At 40.4% G+C, this 21099-nt stretch overlaps 1 protein-coding gene across 1 annotated transcript in view; it reads right to left on the bottom strand.

Moving 5' to 3' along the window:
* LOC126336618 (cullin-associated NEDD8-dissociated protein 1) overlaps positions 1-21099 on the bottom strand; it is a 144206-nt gene that overhangs the window by 21428 nt on the left and 101679 nt on the right. The window contains exons 17-18 of the mRNA XM_050000493.1: positions 9782-9980; positions 9121-9378 (exon numbers count right to left, since the gene is read on the bottom strand). Of these exons, the coding sequence (XP_049856450.1) occupies positions 9121-9378; positions 9782-9980 (457 nt within the window). The remainder of the gene's footprint in view (positions 1-9120; positions 9379-9781; positions 9981-21099) is intronic.

Raw genomic sequence — 21099 nt, 5'->3', positions numbered from 1 at the left:
TTTAGTCTCATCTGTGTGCTTTGGTAGTTTAGTTTTTCAATATCTGCATGTTAATCTAATTTGTTACATCCCTTCCTGGATTTTCTGTTGTTGAACTAATGGTGTTTAGAAAGGACAGATTAAATATAGTTGGTGATGGAGTGTTTGTTGCTGTTAGTAGTTTATCTTGTAGCAAAACTGCAGTAGATAGTTCCTGTGAGTTAGTATGGGTAGAGGTCATTCTTGGCAACCGAAATAAAACAATAACTGGATGCTGTTACAGACATCCAAGCTCAGATGATACAATTGCTGAAAGGTTCAAGGAAAACTTGAGTCTAATTCCAAACACATACCCCAACTCATACAATTATGGTACTTTAATAATGACAACAAAACCAGCAGCTGTATTTGAATCCAACATTGTTCATTATTTTTAAAACAGATTACCACTTTCGACGTCAAATGGTGTCATCTTCTGGACCCTGCATATGGAAACACAAATAACATGATTGAAGACTACGAGAGCAAAGACAACATAAATCATAGTTTAAAACAACTAGAAAGGGATAAATCATCATACTTTATGACTAAAAAGGGATAAATCACATCATAAAATTACATAATTAAAAAACAGTATTGTTACCCACATAGAACAAAATTTAGCACCCAACTTACACAGCATCCCCAGCAATGACTTAACAGACTTGAGGGGAACCCATGGGTACAATGAGTTACACCAGCAAAGAAATTGCAGTCACATACATTCCTCACCAGAAAAGGTACCAATATGAGATTTAAAAAAGGAAAAGGAAAGAAAAGCAAAAGAAACTAATAACATAATACCAAGTGGTCGGAGTGGACAAATGCAAGACAAACCTAATGACCAAATGTTCACTGGAAAATACAAACCCACTGACATACCAAACTATTCTCTAATACCCCAAAAATGTAAACAATGTAAAACATAGTATACAAATAGCCACATGCTCCACTGATAGTACTCTGCAGCAACTCAACTCATCACATTTGTGTGTGTGTGCGTGTGTGTGCGTGCGTGTGCGTGCGTGTGCGTGTGTGTGCGTGTGTGTGCGCGAGGGGGGCGGGGGGTGGGGGCAGTGGAGGTGGTTGTTGGGATGCAAAGCCTATACTAAATTTTGTTTCGTATGGGTAACAATACTATACAGTTATTACGTAATTTTATGATGTGATTTATCCCTTTTTAGACATAAAATATGACTTATGTTGTCTGTGCTCTCATACTCTTCTATCATGTTATGCATGTTTCCATACACAAGGGCCTGAAGACGACACCATTTGGTGCCTAAACTGGTAGCATGTTTTAAAAAGAATAAACAATGTTGAATTCAAACACAGTTGCTGGTTTTGTTGTTATTACTCTAGTACTTTATATCCAGATGCAATCCTACTTTTCATTATGGATTACTAGAGACTCATACCATTATAGTGGTGGTGACTTCAATTTACCCTCGACATGTTGGCAAAACTACATGTTTAAATCTGGAGGTAAGCATAAAACATCATCCAAAGTTGTTCTACACAGTTTTCTCTGAAAATTATATCGAGCAATTAGTTCATGAGCCCACTCGAATAGTAAACAGTTCTGAGAACACACTTGACCTCATAGCAACAAATAATCCTGAGCTAATAACAAGCATCAAAAAAGACATAGGAATTAGTGGTCACAGGTTTGTTGTAGCCAGACTGAATACTGTCACTCCCAAATCAATCAAAAATAAACAAAAAACATATCTATTCAAATTATCAGATAAAAATTTTCATGATGCCTTCCTGAGACACAATCTCCAATCCCTCCAAATTAACTGCGTAAGTGGAAACGAGACATAGTTTGAATTCAAAGAAATAGTATTGACAGCAATTGATAAGATTTATACCAAATAAATTAATGAACAACGTATCACGAAACAGGTCAAAATACTGTTGCAAAAACCATGAAAAAAGCATTCTAAACTTAAACAAATGCAAAATCCCCAAGATTGGCAATCTTTTACAGAAGCTTGAAATTTAGTGTGGACTTCAATTTGAGATGCTTATAACTGTTTCCACAACAAAACTTTGTCTCGAAACCTACCAGAAAATCTACAGAGATAATGGTCATATGTAAAATATGCTAGAGACAAGGCAAAATCAATGTCTTCTCTGCCTAACAGCAATGGAAATATTGATGACTGTGCTCCTTAAGCAGAATTACTAAACACAGCCTTCTGAAATTCCTTCACCAAAGAAGATGAAGTAAATATTCCAGCGTTTGAATCAAGAACAGCTGCCAACGTGAGCAACTTGGTAGTAGACATCCTTAAAGTAGTGAAGCAATTTAAATCACTTAATAAAACGAAGTCTTCCGATCCAGACTGTATACCAATTAGGTTCCTTTCAGAGTATACTGATGCAATAGCTCCATACTTAATCATATTCAACTGCTTGCTTGACGGAAGACCCGTGCCCAAAATCTGGAAAGTAGCACACAAACATCAATATTCAAGAAAGGCAATAACAGTAATCCACTAAATTAAAGGCCCATATTATTAAAGTCGATATGCAGCTGGATTTTGGAACACATGTTGGTTTGAACATTATGAATTACCTTGAAGAGAACGATGTATTGCCATACAGTCAACACGGGTTTAGAGAACTTCATTCTTGTTAAACAGAACTAGCTCTTCAGACACACACACACACACACACACACACACACACACACACACACACACACACACACACACAAAGTGTTGAGTGCTAGCAACAAGGGATTTCATACTGAATTCCTATTTCTGGATTCCCAGAAAAGCTTTTGACATCATACCCCATCAGCAGCCTGTGATCAAACTGCATGCTTACTGAATATCATCCCAGTTATGCAATTGGATTCATGATTTCCTGTCGAGAGAGATCACTGATGGAAAGACATTGAGTTGACTAAAAGTGATTTCCCCATTGTAGTGCTATAGGCCTTTTGCTGTTTCTTATCTTTATAAATTATTTAGAGGACGATTTGAGCAGCTGTATTCAGTTCTTTGCAGATGATGGTGTTGTTTATAAGCTAGTAAAGCTATCAGAAGATCAAAACTAATTACAAAATGATTTAGATAAGAAATCTGTACAGTGTGAAAAATGAATCCTTTGGACTTCAGTTACACATAAATCAATCAAATCTAAAGACAATACTCTTAAAATATCTAAGAATTACAACTGTGAACAACTTAAATTGGAAAGAACACGCAGAATATGTTGTGGGGCAGGTGAAGCAAAGACTGTGTTTAATTGATAGAATGCTTAGAAGATGCAACAGATCTACTATAGAAACTGTCTGCACTACACCTGTCTATCCCCTTTTGGAGTACTGCCACACAGTGGGATCCTTACCATAAAGGATTAAATGAGTAGACTGAGACCTTTTGTGTTATGGGGAAATAGGGGAGAGTGTCGTGGATATGATACAATACTTGGGGTGGAAATCATGCAAACAGAGGCTCTTTTCGATCTCTTACGATCTTGCTTGGCACATACTCATCTAATGCATATTGTATGATGGTTTTGAACTTTGTCCACTGATCCTCAACACTATCTGTACTAGAGACAAAACTTGTGTGTTGAGCCGTCAGGTACTCTGAAATCTGCTTTTTGTCACTTTTACTAAACAGAAAAATCTTCCTACCTTTTTTAATATTTCTATTAATGGCTGAAATCATCAATGCAGTACCTGCTTTATGATAACTGATTCCCTGTTCTGCGTTAACTGTTTCAAATAGTTCGGGTCTGTTTGTCACCAGAAGGTCTAATATTTTATCACCACGAGTCGATTCTCTGTTTAATTGCTCAAGATAGTTTTCAGATGAAGCACTTTAAAAAATTTAACTGGATTCTTTGTCCCTGCCACCTGTTATGAACGTTTGAGTCTCCCAGTCTATATCCAGCAAATTAAAATCTCCACCCAGAATTATAACATGGTGGGGAAATCTACAAGAAATATTTTCCAAATTATTCTTCAGATGCTCTTCCACAACAGCTATTGAGCAGGGGCCTATAGAGACATCCAGTTACCATGTTTGAGCCTGCTTTAACCATGACCTTCACCCAAATTATTTCACATTTCGGATCTCCGTCAATTTCCTTTGACACTATTGCACTTTTTATTGCTATGAACACGCCTCCCCCTTCACTGTCCAGCCCGTCTCTGTGGTATTCATTCCAATCTGAGATTAGGATTTCATTACTGTTTACATCTGGTTTCAGCCAACTTTCTGTCCCTAGTACTATGTGGGCATTGTGGCCGTTTGTTAATGAGAGCAGTTCTGGGACATTTCTATAGACGCTCCTGCAGTTTACTATTACCACATTAATATTGTTATTCCCTGTTGTGTTTTGCGTACTACCACCTTGCTGCGTCTCAGGAGTAGGCTTGTCAGGCCTAGGGAGGGAATTCTCTAACCTAAAAAACCCACATGTGCACTCCACACAAAATTTTAAAAGATGAATCACATGCACCTCATTATCATTAATAATAGAGGGAAGATCCCACAGGAGACCCATATCAACCTCAGGTCATCATATAAAAGACACTCAATATAATGGGACTTATGTTCTGAAACCAGGCAGCGTTTTTCTTTTTAGAAACAATTTTTACAACACTATGAAATTTTATCATTGACAATGAAAAAAGTTGTCAATGTCCTGTCACAAGAATTGTTTGAATTAAAATATGTTGTACAGATAGCTGTGTCCCACATCTGCGACACACTGTCAGAGAAAGCTACACATCAATGGGCAATGTCTCCCTAAGTCATGTAAGGGCTGATACTCCTTTGCTGTGGTCGGAAGGAGTTAAGCCAAAGTCCCACTGAAGGTGTTACACCCAGTAGCTTATTACTCCTCACTTCCAGCCACTGAGCCTCCCACCAACACACAGGCTTCTTGGTCAAAAACGGTAACAGCCTGCAGAGGGGACTGAACATCATGCAGGAGGTGGAAGCCACATCAGCAAATTTGTTTCCCTGGATGTGCCCTGGAACCCAGCAGAAAGTTATTTCCTCATCCTGTATTTGCAATACAAGGAGAGTGCTCTGCACATCATGCACCATCCGATTTGCGGGGTACACATGACCAATAGTGAGGAGGCATTGTGGAAATGTGAGCAGATCAGGCATTTCTTACCATGACACTGTCCCATCTACTCTAGTTACCTCAAGATAGCACACAATTCCGCATAATAAACTGAAAACTGCTCTGGGAGCCCAATCCTGAGGACAACTGGACAAAAATGAACATCCCAAAGAAAATAGAATATGGCCCGGGGTTAAATTGAAGAAAGACAAAAATAATGAGAAAGCAAAAATGAAGACAGTGAGAAACTTAACACCCAAATTGGGGATTTTAAAATGAACATAGTCTCGACTGTAAGAAACCTTTCTTTTTGTGTTGATAAGTTACTGACCATCTTCAGACTTCCCACTGTGTGGCAGTACTTCAAATGGGGATGGACAAGTGAAGTGCATTCAGTTTCTTTAGTAGATCAGTTACATCATCTAAGCATTCTGCCAATTAAATGCAGTCTTTGCTTCACCTGCCCCACAACATATTCTGTGTGTTCTTTCCAATTAAGTTGTTCACAGTTGTGATTCCTGCTATTTCAGCAGTAAAATAACCCATGATGAGCAGAGCACACCAGCACTGGCAAAAAGGGCTTTCCTGGCTGAGAAAAGCATATGCCTTAATTTGAGGAAAAAATTTCTGAGAATGTTCACGTGCAACACAGCATTGTATGGTGTTTGAACATGGACTGTGGGAAAACTGCAACAGAAGAGAATCAAAATGTTTGAGATGTAGTGCTACATAAGAATGTTAAAAATTAGGTGTGAAGGTAAGATAAGAAATGAGGAAGTTATCTGCAGAATTGGCAAGGAAAGTTTCACGGAGGCAATCAAGTTCTTACCTGACAGCTCGACAGTCACTAGTAAGGAGACATTAATGGGATGTGCCTGGCAAAAACAGGGCCCTGCACCTGGATGTAAGGAGATATGAGCCTTGAAACCTGCAGTGCATGCCATGTCAGGTTCGGATAGAGGTGGAAAGGTGGTATGAATGAGGTCAAGTTCCTGGAAGGGAACCGTGTCTGAGACAACCTTAACATTATCAGTGATGGAGAATCCATACAGCAAGAAGGCATGCAAACCAAAAATGTTGCTAGCTGAGTGACTACCGACAACAAACAGCAGTTGTATGCAGTTTTGATTGTGAATTTACCCAGTAGGGAAATCAAATTGTCACCATACCTGACAAATGTACGGGATAGCAGGACCAAGTCAGGGAAACCAACACTAGCATATGCTAAGAGGTTAATGAAAGAAACATTAGTTCCTTGTCCACCTGGAAACAGACATGCCCGTTTGTAATCATGGGGTTGATGAACAAGTTAGTGGTGGAAATATCGCCCTGAGGAACAAATGCCTGAAGCTCAGGCATCGCCCCTTGACTCTCACGGGGCATTGTATCCAACTGTCCTGATGGCTGATGACAGACATTTTCAAGATGCCTGTCTTTCCGGCAACAGCTGCAGTTCTCCCAGCAATACGGACAGTCTGCACATGGGTGGGCTGTGAAGCAGTCAAAACATGATAGGACACCCCACTGTTATGCCAACAGGGTGTGACAGGCTGTTCAGAGGCCACTGACTTCTGAAATCGATGACTCATGTTGTCACCGTCAGGAAAGGACTTATGAGAATTCTGTCATTAAGAGAGCAACTGGACCACTGCTACTTAGGATAGAGGTGTTCACTTGCTGCCTGCGTGATCTAAAAAAAGTGCAAGGTTTTCAAAATAGTGTCGGGGAAGGGTTGTCTGGTATTAGGGCAGAAGTGCTTACTTCCTAAGTGGAAGCTAATTTGACCACTATGGTGTCTCATCAAAGAATCTACACACCTAGTCTTGCAAGCAGGGTTTGTACAAGTGAAATCACAACTTCGACTGGACCTCTGCAAATCAGTCACCAAGAGCGGTACAGCTGGCCAAGCCAATTGTGGTACTGATGGACCTTGAGGCGCAATGCAACTGTATTTGAATCGTTGGGAATAATAATGTGGCAACAATGAATACACATCCTTGAGCATGAGCGCAACATGATTCGTGAGTGAAGTCAACTTCTTTAGTACGAAAAATGTCTTCAGGGAAGGCCAAGAAAGAATGAGCACTGTTTAAGAGGGTCATCAAGAGATCTGAAAGGTGCCAATGTGCTGATTCAACTGCTGCAAATTCATGTCCCAGTCATCTTCGGTGGCATCGCACAGTGGAAATACAGGTTGGTAGATCTCCACTTGGCAATTCACCACAGCCTGGATAGGTTGGGAACTCTGAACCTGTAAACAATTGTACAAAATTTCAATTTCCTGACAGAGCAATTCAGTCTGTTGTTGAAATTGCTATTGAAAGAAGCTGCTGGAGCAGCCATTGCTGTTGCTGTTCCATGAACTGCACAAGCTTTGTGCCTTTTGAATGCTGATAACCTTACACCTTGTAACCAGTTATAGTGACCAGTATCAAACAGGACCAGGAACAAGTTGAAAACCTGCAGAAATGAGCAGAGGGTGTCAACAGCGAGCCACACAAGGGTAAACAGGTGGACAACAACAAGAGAGAGAGAATGGAGATTACACAGCGTAATGATGAGTACTGTGAATTATCCATGAGCAAAACTATAATAACTAGTGAACCCAGAACCAAAACAACATTTCGTAGGGAGATCAATACAACCAGATAGTGACATCACAACTGACTGAGCAGCTGCACTGCTGGCTTTAAAGGGGCAGCCACAGATGCTGATAGGGCAGGAGGATCAGCATGTCTCCATACAGTTACAGGAGCAACAACAATGCTTGCAGATTACAGCAGTGCTACCTAGGGGCAGTCATCGCAGTCCATGCCTTCCAGCAGACTTTAAAACTTGCCAGGCCACGATTCCAGAATGATCACCAAACATTAACACTATTACAAGTTGGCACATGTGAATAAATTGGTTGTGGTGGAGCACATACTGTATAAAACCAACCACATAAAGTTCACTGACACAGAGGTTTTCATTGTGTGGAAAAGCTACTTCCTCCTCCCCCACCCTTTTAGGAAAGCCATAGAAATTAACAAACATAACAATAGGTTCTACAACACCGAAGAAAACTTAAAGATAAATAGATCTCACATTCCCATGCTGCAGTGAACTAATGTTGCAGGTGGCAAGGGAAGAACCTGAGCAATAATAACCAGTGGAAAGCCCTTAGACAATTGTGCAAAATCTCTGACTCAACTCCATTCTGCCACCAATGGAGGAAGAACATACGACAATGTTACTCAGACATGCTAGTCTAATGTCATGAAAATCTGTAGACAAACATCAGCCATGGATCATGAGACAAACCAACAGGCAATACATCAAAATAATATTCACCTCACTTAAAACAGTTATGACAGAGAGAAAAACCGACAGACAATATGTCAAAATAACAATCAGCTCATTTAAAACAGTTGGGACACAAGCATGAATTGTACAGCTATTCATTTGTGATAAAGACTGTAAGCAAACACAAATATATTTCCAGTCTACGTTCATAATGTTAAATGGTATGTGCCACACCCAATAAGACGGCAATAGTTTTTAGTCTTATCATCCAAAGTTAAGGGCCATAGAATTCAACAACATTAAAGGTCCAATATGCTAAATCATTGCGGTGTGAATTACTTTGTTTACTCAACAGTCCAAGTTTTCACATACAGATTCTATTTCTATTTGAATCTCTTACAAATGACAGAATTTTACCTCATTATCAATATCTGTCAGAGAAATAAATGTAGGGCAAAACTAGACTTTAGTCTGTTTTCTTCACTAGCATTCATGGGACAAGTAGACCAGATTTGGTGAAGACGCAGTGCGTGCCCATGGAATTTATTTCATTGTGTTTAAAATAATGATTTCAATTAACTCAATCTGAGTTACATACCAACATATTACTACAGTCTCAATCATATGATTGAGTATCATTTGATCTGAAAACACATGTGAAATTTCTGGCAAAATGCAAGGCAACTGACATAACAGGTAACTATCATCTCCACTTACCTGATCAGAAATGGTAAATTTTACAGCAGTAACGACAGTGGTACGCATAAGTGCCGATTCTGAGGCCAGCGACTTTTGAAGCTGTGGCAAGAGGACTCCTGGGTCAATTAGTGTAAGTTTTCCCAAACACTCTGCGACAACATTACGTGTTCCTTCTTCCCCGCATTCACAGTGACGAAACAACTGCTGCCATATAGCAGGTACAAATGGCTGCAATAACTGAATACCACCAGGACTAGATGACTGCCATGATATGATCTGAAGAGTAAAAACACAAATCAGCTTCAATGATCCTGGTTGTTTGTTACCAACAAGTAGTGTCATTTCCAGAACTCTTCACAAAACATAAAATAAAAGCTGTTTGTTTCATCTTACATGGGTGTACGTACACACACACACACACACACACACACACACACACACACACACACACACACACTCACTTACTTAAGGGTGATTTATAGATGCGTAGAAAACGTCCAATGAAAGACAGATCAGGACTCAAACCCTTATCTGATACACACTTCTATCATCACTTACATTCAGTAGCATTTTAGTTAATGAGGGAACAAGTAGCACATAATATTGTACAAGCAATGAATACAATGATGTCACACCCTAGCCAATATACCTCAATGGAAAATAATACATTGCAACAAACCTCTTTCAGTGAGTGGAGGAGGAGATACTGCCTTCTTGGTTGAGCCTCAATTTCCTGCAGTACAAATGGCAGGTATTGTGGTAAGTTGCCTACAGCAACACTTCCAAGTGCATATGAGGCAGCTGATTTTATCTCTTCAGATGGTGGCGAGAATGAGTTCAATATAACTTGCTTCAAACTAGTGATGCTACTAAGGTCACTGAAAGAAAGAATGGGTAGGGTACATTACATGACACATAACCAAAAAGTACATGATAAAAGTGCAAGTTTTAAATTGAAATATCAGAGAAATGTTTTGGTGGTTTATTCCACCAAAATTAATTTGTACCAACAGTTTTTGTTTAATATCCAATATTGTATATAAATCCCATATTGGGATCATTTATCATACAAACATGACTTATTGGACAGCCATCTGCAGTGCATTTTTTATTTAGTATACAGTGCTCCAACATTGCAGAAGTAGATAGCAAATATCTCCACTATATCCAGATGTTGGAGCTGAGTCAGTGCCGTAGAGTACAGTTACTTAGAATTGCATGACTGATTCGTAGTTATGCTTCTCATTTAACAGAATGTCGTTACCGTATTTACTCAAATCAAAGCCACACTGAAATCTAAACCGCACCTGAAAAACGAGACTGGAAACAAGGGGGGAAAAAAATTTCCCCAATTTAAGACACACTGAAATTTGGGGCTCAAAATTCAAGGGGAGAGAAAAGTTTTAGACTGCACCTCCAATTGAAACAAAGTTGGTCCATTGTAACATGAGACACAATTTAGGTTGTATCTTCCTATGTCACATGAACTTGTACCTTGTCCTACCAGTCTCCTCCCCCCCCCCCCCCCCCAAACTCATCATCCTCTTTTATTCCATTACACACATACTGACATCACCCAATCTAATCACATTTGCAGGCCCCTTCTTCATACATATCCGTACACCAACCTAGAACCCACATTGTCTTTTTATGTATTTTTATCTTTGGTCTCATGTTCCATCGTGTTTCACATTGATTCCAATTTGTTTTTGCCTTTCACTATCAGCCCTACTCTATCAGGTTTCATCTTGTTCCTCCATAACTCATCTATTCCATCCTTTTTCTGATATTCCTCATGTATTTTTGCTAATTTTTTGTATGTTACATATTTTTACACATTTTTATCCTCCACCCTGGATCCTTATTCCTTCCATCAGTGCCAATACAGAAAAATTTCCTTATTGCTAGCCACAACAAAGTCCTACATACTGTTCCTGCATTGTAGGTGGCTCATAGAATCCCCCCAAATGGTCTTCCCATTAAATTACCCATCTCTAGTTGCAACTCCTCCTCCTGCAATGACCTCAACTTGTTCTAGTTCTGCCAGCCCTAGCTTTCACCAACCTAGTCCCGCAAAACCATGTAAATCAGGTCCAAAGCTCCAGTTCTCCTTTAAATATCTCGTCTCCATACATAAAATTCTCCTGCTCTGCAATCCCGAATTCCTGTACACCATCTCCCACACAAACTCTTGCCCTCCATGATCTAGGGCAGCATGCAAAACACCACCTCAGAAAGCTATCCAATCTGTTCAACCTCTTACTGCCACCTTGGACCACTATCCACCACCTCCACAACAGCCTCTAAACCTCCCCCATGTCCCCTCGTAACTGACAAGCACTGCCTCACAGACCTTGGTCCCTCATAACTGACAAGCATTGTCTCACAGAACTGTTACATTTACCTAACACTCAAAAACTCCCTTCCACCACTATACAGAATCCAGGACCTAAACAAATCCTAAACAAAGTCATGACCCTTTCCTCCAAAAGCCTTATTACCACAGGAGCATCAGTCCTTTCCAAAGGCCTTACCTTCCGCTCCACTCCCAAACTCAATCTGATGGACTTTTTAAAGACCTCTCCTCCTCCAAGTCCCTACAGTGGAAATACTTTCGCCACCAACCTACCAATCAGATTCAATCCAAATCCAATAATAAAAACCTTCTTGACTCAGTTAAATCCTCCAGCCAACTGTGATCCACCCCAACTGCCCCCAAATCACCCCATTAACTTTCCCGAATTTCTTAACGACAAACCTTACCTCAACATCATTCCCCAAATCCCTAAACATCCAAGCAAACCCTACATCCACAGAAAGAACTGCAATCCACCACCTAAAAACTGATCCCAACCTTATAATTATACTCGCTGACAAAAGACTCCACCACTATGGTTTTGAACATGAAGGATTTAACTGGTGAAAGGACTCAGCCAGCTGTCAGATTCTTCCATCTACAAATCCTGCTGTAGTGACCCCAATCCAGAAATTCAACAGGATCTCCAGTCTCTCCTCAAATCCTTAGGCCCATTCCAGAAGCTCTCCCACAAACATCGCTCTCTCCTAATCCCCAACACTCCTTGCGCTCCTACGTCCTACATGCTTCCTAAGTCTATAAACCCAACCACTGAGAATGCCCCACTGTGCCCAGATACTGTGCCCCCACTGAGGCAATCTGTTCTTGTAACCCAACACCTTCAGACTGCCCTCCTCCGTAAAAGACATCAACCAATTCCTCCATCAACTCTCCACAGTTCCTGTTCCTTCACCACAAAGTGTCCCTCCTCATCACTACTGAAGTCACCTCCCTTTACACTAACATCCTAATGCCTATGGCCTCGCCACTACTGAACACTACCTTTCCCAACACTCAACGGATTCCAAACCAACAACCTCCTTCCTGGTCACCATGGCCAACTATATCCTCAACCGCAATTATTACATCTTTGACGGTATCACCTACAAACAAACCCATGGTATAGCAACAGTCACTCGCAGGCACCATCCTATTCATGGGCCATCTATACCCGAGCCAGTGAAACACGTCACTTGACATCTTGCGTGTAGTTGGCTGTACTGTGATTGCGAGGTTGCAATAGCTGCCACCACATACACACACAGCTTTGGAGTATGTTTTGTAAATGTAAGCTACAATTAACATGTATATAAGCTGCTGCATAATAATGTACACCTAAGTACATTTTTCTTACAATGGAAAAAATGACTATATCAGGGAAAGTGCTCGATAGTGTATGAAACTAGGAAATAAACAACACCCAAAATTAATGACAATGTCCAACAGGAGTCACCCTGAATTGTTACCCGCAATAGCTGCATATAAAATGTCATTTAATAATGTAAACCTAAGCATACCAAAGAACATCCTATCCACAATCAGAACAAAATAAAGCTAAAGATGCATAGCCTCAGTTTCAGATACAGAGGGGAGGGGAGGGGAGGATTACTTTCATCCTCCATAAGTTGGCGTCTACAGTAGCAAGACCTTCACGTAGCAGCCTTTCCACTTCTTTTATTGTAAACGTCTCTTGTTTTATTTTGAATTTAAGCCTCGACATCACTCCAACCCAATTCAATTGAGTTAAAATGGCAGTGATGAGGTGCTAGCCTAATTGCCATGTGACCCTGTTCCCTTGCAAATTCATCTACAACATATGCAGATGTCACAGGCTTATTTTGTTCCACAACCGAATATAACAGCAGCTTTGTCATACTCATGTCTGCAGCAAAGCCTCTCACCTGCAAACCACTGCACAATAGTTTCTTTATGTTCGCTAATTGTTGTTTTTTTCTTCATCTTCTTCTAAAATCACAGAATTGTAAGGTGCATTAGCCATTACAAACACAGTCAGAACGCTAAATTGGAGCAACCAATTTTTAAATCATGGAGAAATCATGGGTTGTCCACATCCTCATGATAATCACAGGTTTTTCTCAATTGAAAATCTCAAATGCTGACTTGTTTAGCACTTTTTTTTTGTGCCTGTCTGTGACTCAATATCTCCACTACACTGTGAGTAGCAATCCATCCTTTAACACATTGACTGCCACATGAGCCAATGTTGGCTCACAGTTACATGGGTTGTGACGCCACGTGAGCCGTATTTGGTTCACGTATACATTGTACTGTGGGCCGCGTGAGCCATAACCGGCTCATGCTGAGTTATGTTTAGAGGCCTCATGAGCCTCAGAGCTCACAAATAATGCATTTCAACTATGGATTTAAAAGTGGTGGCTCCACTGAACACTCATGTTCATAGCACTCAATTATTTTGCAGTTGGTAGCTTTGGTGATTCCTAACTGCAACTGTCAGGGATACAAACAAACATGATGATGATATGGTGCCTGTAAAACATTAAAATGGTGTGGAAGTTTTGAAATCCAAAGCAGTCAGCGACTACAATGCCACCAAGTCATTTGTTGATGTATCCGATCAGACACTCAATGACACTTTGGCATACGGTTAAATGGTACTACTATTGCATGCCATAGATCCACAACTACGAGCAAAATAACAACCGTTCCACGAGGATAACAGCCATCACCTTGTGACAGAAGAGGGACTAAAGCAGAACAAGATGATATTCTGGCTATAAGTGCCTGCAAAGAACAGAAGAAAGAAAGGATGCTTCTAAGAAAGTGAATAAGGTGTGCACTAAATGCAATAAATGTGATATTTTATGTACAACGAGTGTTTTAGTGACATTCACAATGCTGTGTTGAAGAAGTAGAATATTCTAAGATCTTTATTCATGAACATTATTGCCAGAAAAAGTAAAAAAAATTGTAAATAATGCAGTATTATATGCAGCTAATACAGGGCGCGGCAGAGTTTATAGCAGGATATTAAAAACACACCATCAGGCAGCAACTATAATTTATTTATTACCTTCTTATGTCAATTAGTAGTTAAAAGTATGCCATTTACTAACGTGAAAGTCATTGTCCATTGCGTGGATTACTTTTTGAATATGACTCCTGTCAAATGATGCCCCCTCTGCACAACAAATTCATCTAGGCAGCATTGGTAGCTTTTCATAACTTGGCGTAACATATTCCCTGGGACATTGCTGAAGGCAGTTCTGATCCGATCCTTCAACTCAGGAATGGTGGCACAACGTATTCGGAACATTTCTTGCTTCAGGTAGCCTCAAAAGAAAGAAGTCTGCACATGGAAGGTCAGGTGAGCAAGGCGGCCACGAAATGTCACAAAACGGGAGATTACTCTACCGGGAAATGTCTGACACAAGAAATCAATGCAAATTCTGAGCGTATTCTAGGTCTCTCCATCTTGTTGAAAACATTATTGTTCCACGTCCACCATACCTAATTGGGGAAGAACGAAGTCTTGCAGCATCTTTAGGCAGCATTCACTGGTGACAGTTACAGTCACACAGCTGTCATCCTCAAAGTAGTAATAGCCATTAATCCCAAAGGAAGCAACTCCACACCACACTGTGACACAATAATGCATATTCTGTTTAGTCACTGAGCCACATAACTCAAAATGAGCTTCATCTGACATCAAGATGGTGTGCAACATTTGTGGATTTTGGCGAAAGAGATCACGCATGGTTAAGCAGAATGTTTCGCGTGAAACCCAATTACGAGGCCTAATTTCCTGAACAATCTGCAGCTTATATGAGTGAAAATGGAGATCATCTTGCAATATTCTCCTGAATAAGTGATCAGACATATGCACAGTTTGTGCATGACGACGAACAGATCTTTTTGGGCTACACAATAGTGCAGCACGAACACATTCCATGGCTTCTGGTGTCCGCACAGCTCTTTCACTTCATCCTGGCTTGCTACTGCAAACATAACCTGTTGTTCGAAATGCCCGTACCCACCGTCCATCTGGAAATTTCCTATGACGTGTGAAGTTGAAATTTTGCCAAAATAGATGCTGGGTAGCAATAACGTAGTCGTTATTCTTGAAATAACTTTCAACAGCAAAGGCATCATGCTGTGCACTCCACCGCTCCATATCAATGTACACGAATGCGGCACACATTCCTGCAGTATGTCATTGTACTAAACAAGTCAAATTACACTATGAACACTGCCGCACCCTTTACAACCAAATAAATTGTTTTAATCATTTTTTGGACAACAATTTTTTATACATATTATGGTTTTAAATCATGTGAGCAACATGTGGCCACAGATTATAATTGTATTAAAATAATGATGTTGGGCCATGTGAGCCATATATGGCTCACGCCTTTTATCGGTCCAGATCAGTCATAAATTGACATTTTATCAATTAACTTAATTCTACATGTTCAAAAAAAGACATCTGAAGCAAAAAATCAATTTGGCTTCAGAAGTAATATTCATCATATCAATGTGGCATAGCAACGCATGGTCCAAATTTAATCATGGCAGTCAATGTGTAAACTATGTATCACTACTACTTGTTTAAAAGGGATCTGCCATGGTGCAAATTAATGTGATGTGTGTCATCTCCAAGTTGTAATCTGGACAATTCAAGAATACTCTACAGCATTTGTGAAAGCTCAAGACTATTGTAGTACAACTTCAAACATTTTCTCCTGAAAAATTACATGGCTGTGAAAGACACAGACACTGCACTGGTGACAACCATAAGGTGATGGGACTATTTCAAAACTCTTATCTCCACAGCCACAACAGCTAACAGCAGCACAACCACTACAGTGCACAGCAGGGGAACCAAAGATAGCATAAAATCCAGTGATTGGTGATAAGTGGTTTTGGAAGTACGGTCAACTTAACCAAAAAAAGTTTTATAATATATATGATGATGATGATGACTTTACGTCTTCTACTGACAAATAAATTTTCAAGTTTTCCTTTTTTAAGACAAATATATTAACTTTAACAACAGTCAACAGAAATGGTTCGCAGTCTAATGTGATAAGCTTTGAGAGCATTTTTCAAATCCTCAACAACATATACCAAATTAACTGCAGTGGGGGTATCAGTGTGTGAACCAACAAAGGAACTGAAAACGTTATAGCATACAATGTCTCATGCATTAGCTTCCAGACAGATTGAGCTACAGCAGCATTATTAATGAGGAAGAATTCTGTTTACAAATTCTCTCCTTTCCCATGACATAAACATTCCAGCAAGTTTTACCTATGAATACATCATTTTAATGGCATACCAAACCATCATTTAATAATTCTCCAAAAGGCATTTGACAATACAGCAAGCTTACAATTACCCAAGTTAGTATGGATACAAGACTAGATATATAATCGAAAACAAACAATCCAAAATAACAATTTTTTTACAAGAAACTACTACTTACTGTGTTTAGGAACCATGCCACCTGTCATATTTGAATACCCACTGTATTATCCATGTGAGAAAGTGGCAAAGTATTTACAAAATTACACAAACACATTATATACCTTAACACCTCAGCACACTTTTTCAGAAACAACTGTTCGCGGCCCCCCTTTTCTTTCCTGTCACTGTTTCTCCTTTCCTAGAGCATCAAAACATCAGTACAGTCCAACAGATTTTGTCCTGCATAAGAATTTTACACTCTTTAGTACATTGATGCGCACAATAAATTCCTCGACCACCTTATTTTTGTTCTTTTCCTCTACTGAATACACTTTCTTCACAAATCCTGCATCACTTAACTAATCAAATCACAATTAGTAAGCATCACTATTTAACCACTCACAGATGTTTTTATCATCTAATGATTCCTTTTCAGTTATTAGAACAACATGTTTTCATTTGTGTGTCATCTTTCTAGAGACTGGTACACCTGCCTTAGAAGTAGTGCTGGAGGGAACTGACACCATGAATCCTACAGTACTATCCATAAGAGTATGAGGGGGTGGAGATCTCTTCTGAACAGCACGTTGCAAGACATCCCAGATATGCTCAATAATGTTCATATCTGGTGAGTTTGGTGACCAGCTTAAGTGATTAAACTCAGAAGAATGTTCCTGAAGCAACTCTGTAACAATTCTGGACATGTGGGGTGTCGCAATGTCCTGCTGCAATTGCCCAAGTCTGTTGGAATGCACAATGGACACAAATGGATGCAAGTGATCAGACAGGATGCTTACGAACATGTCACTGTCAGAATCGTATCTAAACATACCAGGAGTCCCATTATCATTCCAACTATAGACATCCCACACCATTATAGAGCCTCCACCAGCTTGATCAGTCCCCTGCTGACATGCAGGGTATATGAATTCATGAGGTTGTCTCTATACCTATACACGTCCATCCGTTCAACACAATTTGAAACAAGACTCGCCTGACCAGGCAGCATGTTTCCAAACATCAAAAGTCCAATGTCGGTGCTGACAGGCCCAGACGAGGTGTAAAGCTTTGTGTCCTGCAGTCATCAAGGATACCCAAGTGGGCCTTCGACTCCGAAAGCCCATATCAATGATGTTTCGTTGATTGGTTTGCATGCTGACACTTGTCGATAGCCCAGCACTGAAAACTGCAACAATTTGCTGAAGGGTTGCACTTTTGGTATTCTGAACAATTTTCTTCAGTATTTGTTGGTCCTGTTCTTACAGCCGCAGCAACATTTGAGATTTGATGTCTTACAAGATTCATGATATTCACTGTACACTTGTGAAACTGTCGTATGGGAAAATCCCACTTCATCATTACCTCGGATATGCTGTGTCCCATTGCTTGTGCGGTGACTATAACACCGTGCTCAGACTCGCTTAGATCTTGTTGCGCCAGACACTTACTGTATTATACAGGTGTTGGTGACTGCAGCACTGTATTCTGCCTGTTTAACTATCTCTGTATTTGTGTATGCATACCTATACCAGCTTCCTTGGCACTTTAGTGCACAAACCATCTCTATCTTCAGAAAAAAAGTAAAATAGGTTAACACACACTGTCAATCATCCATTTTAGAAACTATGGTATTACTGAACTCTGTCAGCTGCTAGTAAACTATGAACAATGCATTCATTTTGGCAGTATTCAACAGTATGCCTTCATTTTGCATCAACAGTAGGTAAGAATTCTGAAAGAAACTCTCTCACAACAAAACCTGAATAATTTTGAGTTTGAAATTATTGACTTTTAGCACCAGGGAAAAGGCTTGCCTACCATACAGTCAGGTAATCAGCTGTAGACATGTTCCAAGGATAGAGCCCTCATATTTACCTAAAAACAAAATGGGAACAATGGGAAAACCTTTCACTTATGTCTGACAAAGGGATTGGGGCCTGCATTGACTTCTGGTAGTAAAATATGAATCACATGAATAATAACTTATTCCAACAAAAGTAAGTGTTCTCATACTAACAGAATACTTGAGACATCATTTTAGTATTTTTCTTTTTTCTTTTTCTTTTCTTTTCCTTTTTTTTAAGGAAAAAAAAAGAACATCACTGAAATATGCCCAGATAAACTGCAACCAGATAATCAAGAGCTTCATGCACATGCAGGATCTGCAGTGGAACATCGCTTAATGAGCACCTCCATTAATGTGCTCTGCACATAATAAGCAAAACAAACTGTAAAGGAATGACTCATTTAACGAGCAATGTTTCACATAACGAGTGACGAAGATTTAGTATGATGTCACCAGCAGTTGTGCACAGGGGGAAAACACTTAACAACACCAAGACCTTTCATTGTCGCAACAGCATATGAACAATGTCTTTAGTACGTACTGCAGTCTGGGTTTAGTAGCATCTTAATGCAGCTTTCCAAAGATAAAGCTGCAAGAAGATAATCGTAAGAGAAAGAAAATGACCTTAGAAGGGAATTGTAAAATCACTGAAAAACACAAACGTGGTGCGAGTGTTGCTGATTTAGCACACACACATACAATCTGTCTACAACTATTTGAACTATTCTCAAGGACAAGGACAAGATTACGGAGATGGACGCTTCAAAGGGAGTGACAGGAGTATCTAAACAATGGTTTCGTATTCTGGATGATGTCAGAAGCTTGTTCCTTATACGGATAAATAAAAAGCAATTTAAAGTCGACACTATTAATGAGGACATAATTTGAGAAGGCAAGGAGAATTTTTGCCGACCTTGTTAGGAAGACGCCAGGATCATCAGCGTCTGAAGAACTGTTTAAGGGAAGCCATGGGTGGTTCGAGGAGTTTAAGAGAAGGAGCAGCATCCACAGTGTTGTGATGCATGGCAAATCAGCCATCTCTAACACAAACACAGCAGAGAACTTCATCAGCAACTTCAAGATGCTCATAGATTCTGAGGGTTATCTGTCACAACAGGTTTGTAATTGTGAGGGGAGAGATCTTTTATGGAAAAAGATGCCGAAGTTTATATTTATAATAGCAGAGGAGAATGCGCTGACCAGTTACAAGCCAATGAAAGACTGTCCCACACTGCTTTGTGTGTCAAGGAAAGCGGCGAGTTGAAAATTAAACCACTGCTTGTTTCCCATTCAGAAACTCCACAAGCCTTCAAGAAGAGTTACATCCAGAAGAGCAGGTTAAACGTGATGTGGAAGTCCAACAGCCAGGATGGGTGACGTGATCTTTTTTGCAATTGGACCAATGAAGTATTTGGCTCGTCTGTGAAAAAATATTCACTTGAGATCAATCTGCCACTCCATGTCTTGCTTGTTATGGCCAACACTCCTGCCCATTCTAAAGGCCTACAAGACCATCTCCTTTAAAAATTTCAATTCATCAAGATACAATTTCTGCCTCCCAACACCACTTTGTTACTCCAGTCTACAGACCAACACATTATTTCTAATTTTAAGAAGCTACCTATCTCACTCTGAGAGATTTGGAAATATAACTTCAATGTCACTGACTGCGTCAAGATGATTGAAGAGGCATGGGAAGGGGTTACCAAGAGAACTCTGACTTCCACATTGGCCAGAGTGCATTGTCACATGTGACTGAGGCATTTTAGTCAGTATCTGTGGAGCCTGTAGTCAACGAGATTGGGCTAGTATTGGATAACAATGATATCTATGAGCTTGTGGAAGATCTCAGCCAAGAAATTACCACCGAAGAGCTTATGGAGTTGCAGTGTGTTTTCACAGCAGGAAGTTGTGGAGAGGAGAGCTGTGGAGAGGAGAGGAGAGCTGTGGAGAGGAGAGGAGAGCTGTGGAGAGGAGAGGAGAGCTGTGGAGAGGAGAGGAGAGCTGTGGAGAGGAGAGGAGAGCTGTGGAGAGGAGAGGAGAGCTGTGGAGAGGAGAGGAGAGCTGTGGAGAGGAGAGGAGAGCTGTGGAGAGGAGAGGAGAGCTGTGGAGAGGAGAGGAGAGCTGTGGAGAGGAGAGGAGAGCTGTGGAGAGGAGAGGAGAGCTGTGGAGAGGAGAGGAGAGCTGTGGAGAGGAGAGGAGAGCTGTGGAGAGGAGAGGAGAGCTGTGGAGAGGAGAGGAGAGCTGTGGAGAGGAGAGGAGAGCTGTGGAGAGGAGAGGAGAGCTGTGGAGAGGAGAGGAGAGCTGTGGAGAGGAGAGGAGAGCTGTGGAGAGGAGAGGAGAGCTGTGG

Source organism: Schistocerca gregaria, chromosome 2 (genome assembly GCF_023897955.1).
Source record: "Schistocerca gregaria isolate iqSchGreg1 chromosome 2, iqSchGreg1.2, whole genome shotgun sequence".
In the NCBI taxonomy this organism is placed as follows: domain Eukaryota; kingdom Metazoa; phylum Arthropoda; class Insecta; order Orthoptera; family Acrididae; genus Schistocerca; species Schistocerca gregaria.
Note: the sequence above shows the minus strand (reverse complement) of the source record. Positions and strands in the feature narration are given on the sequence as shown.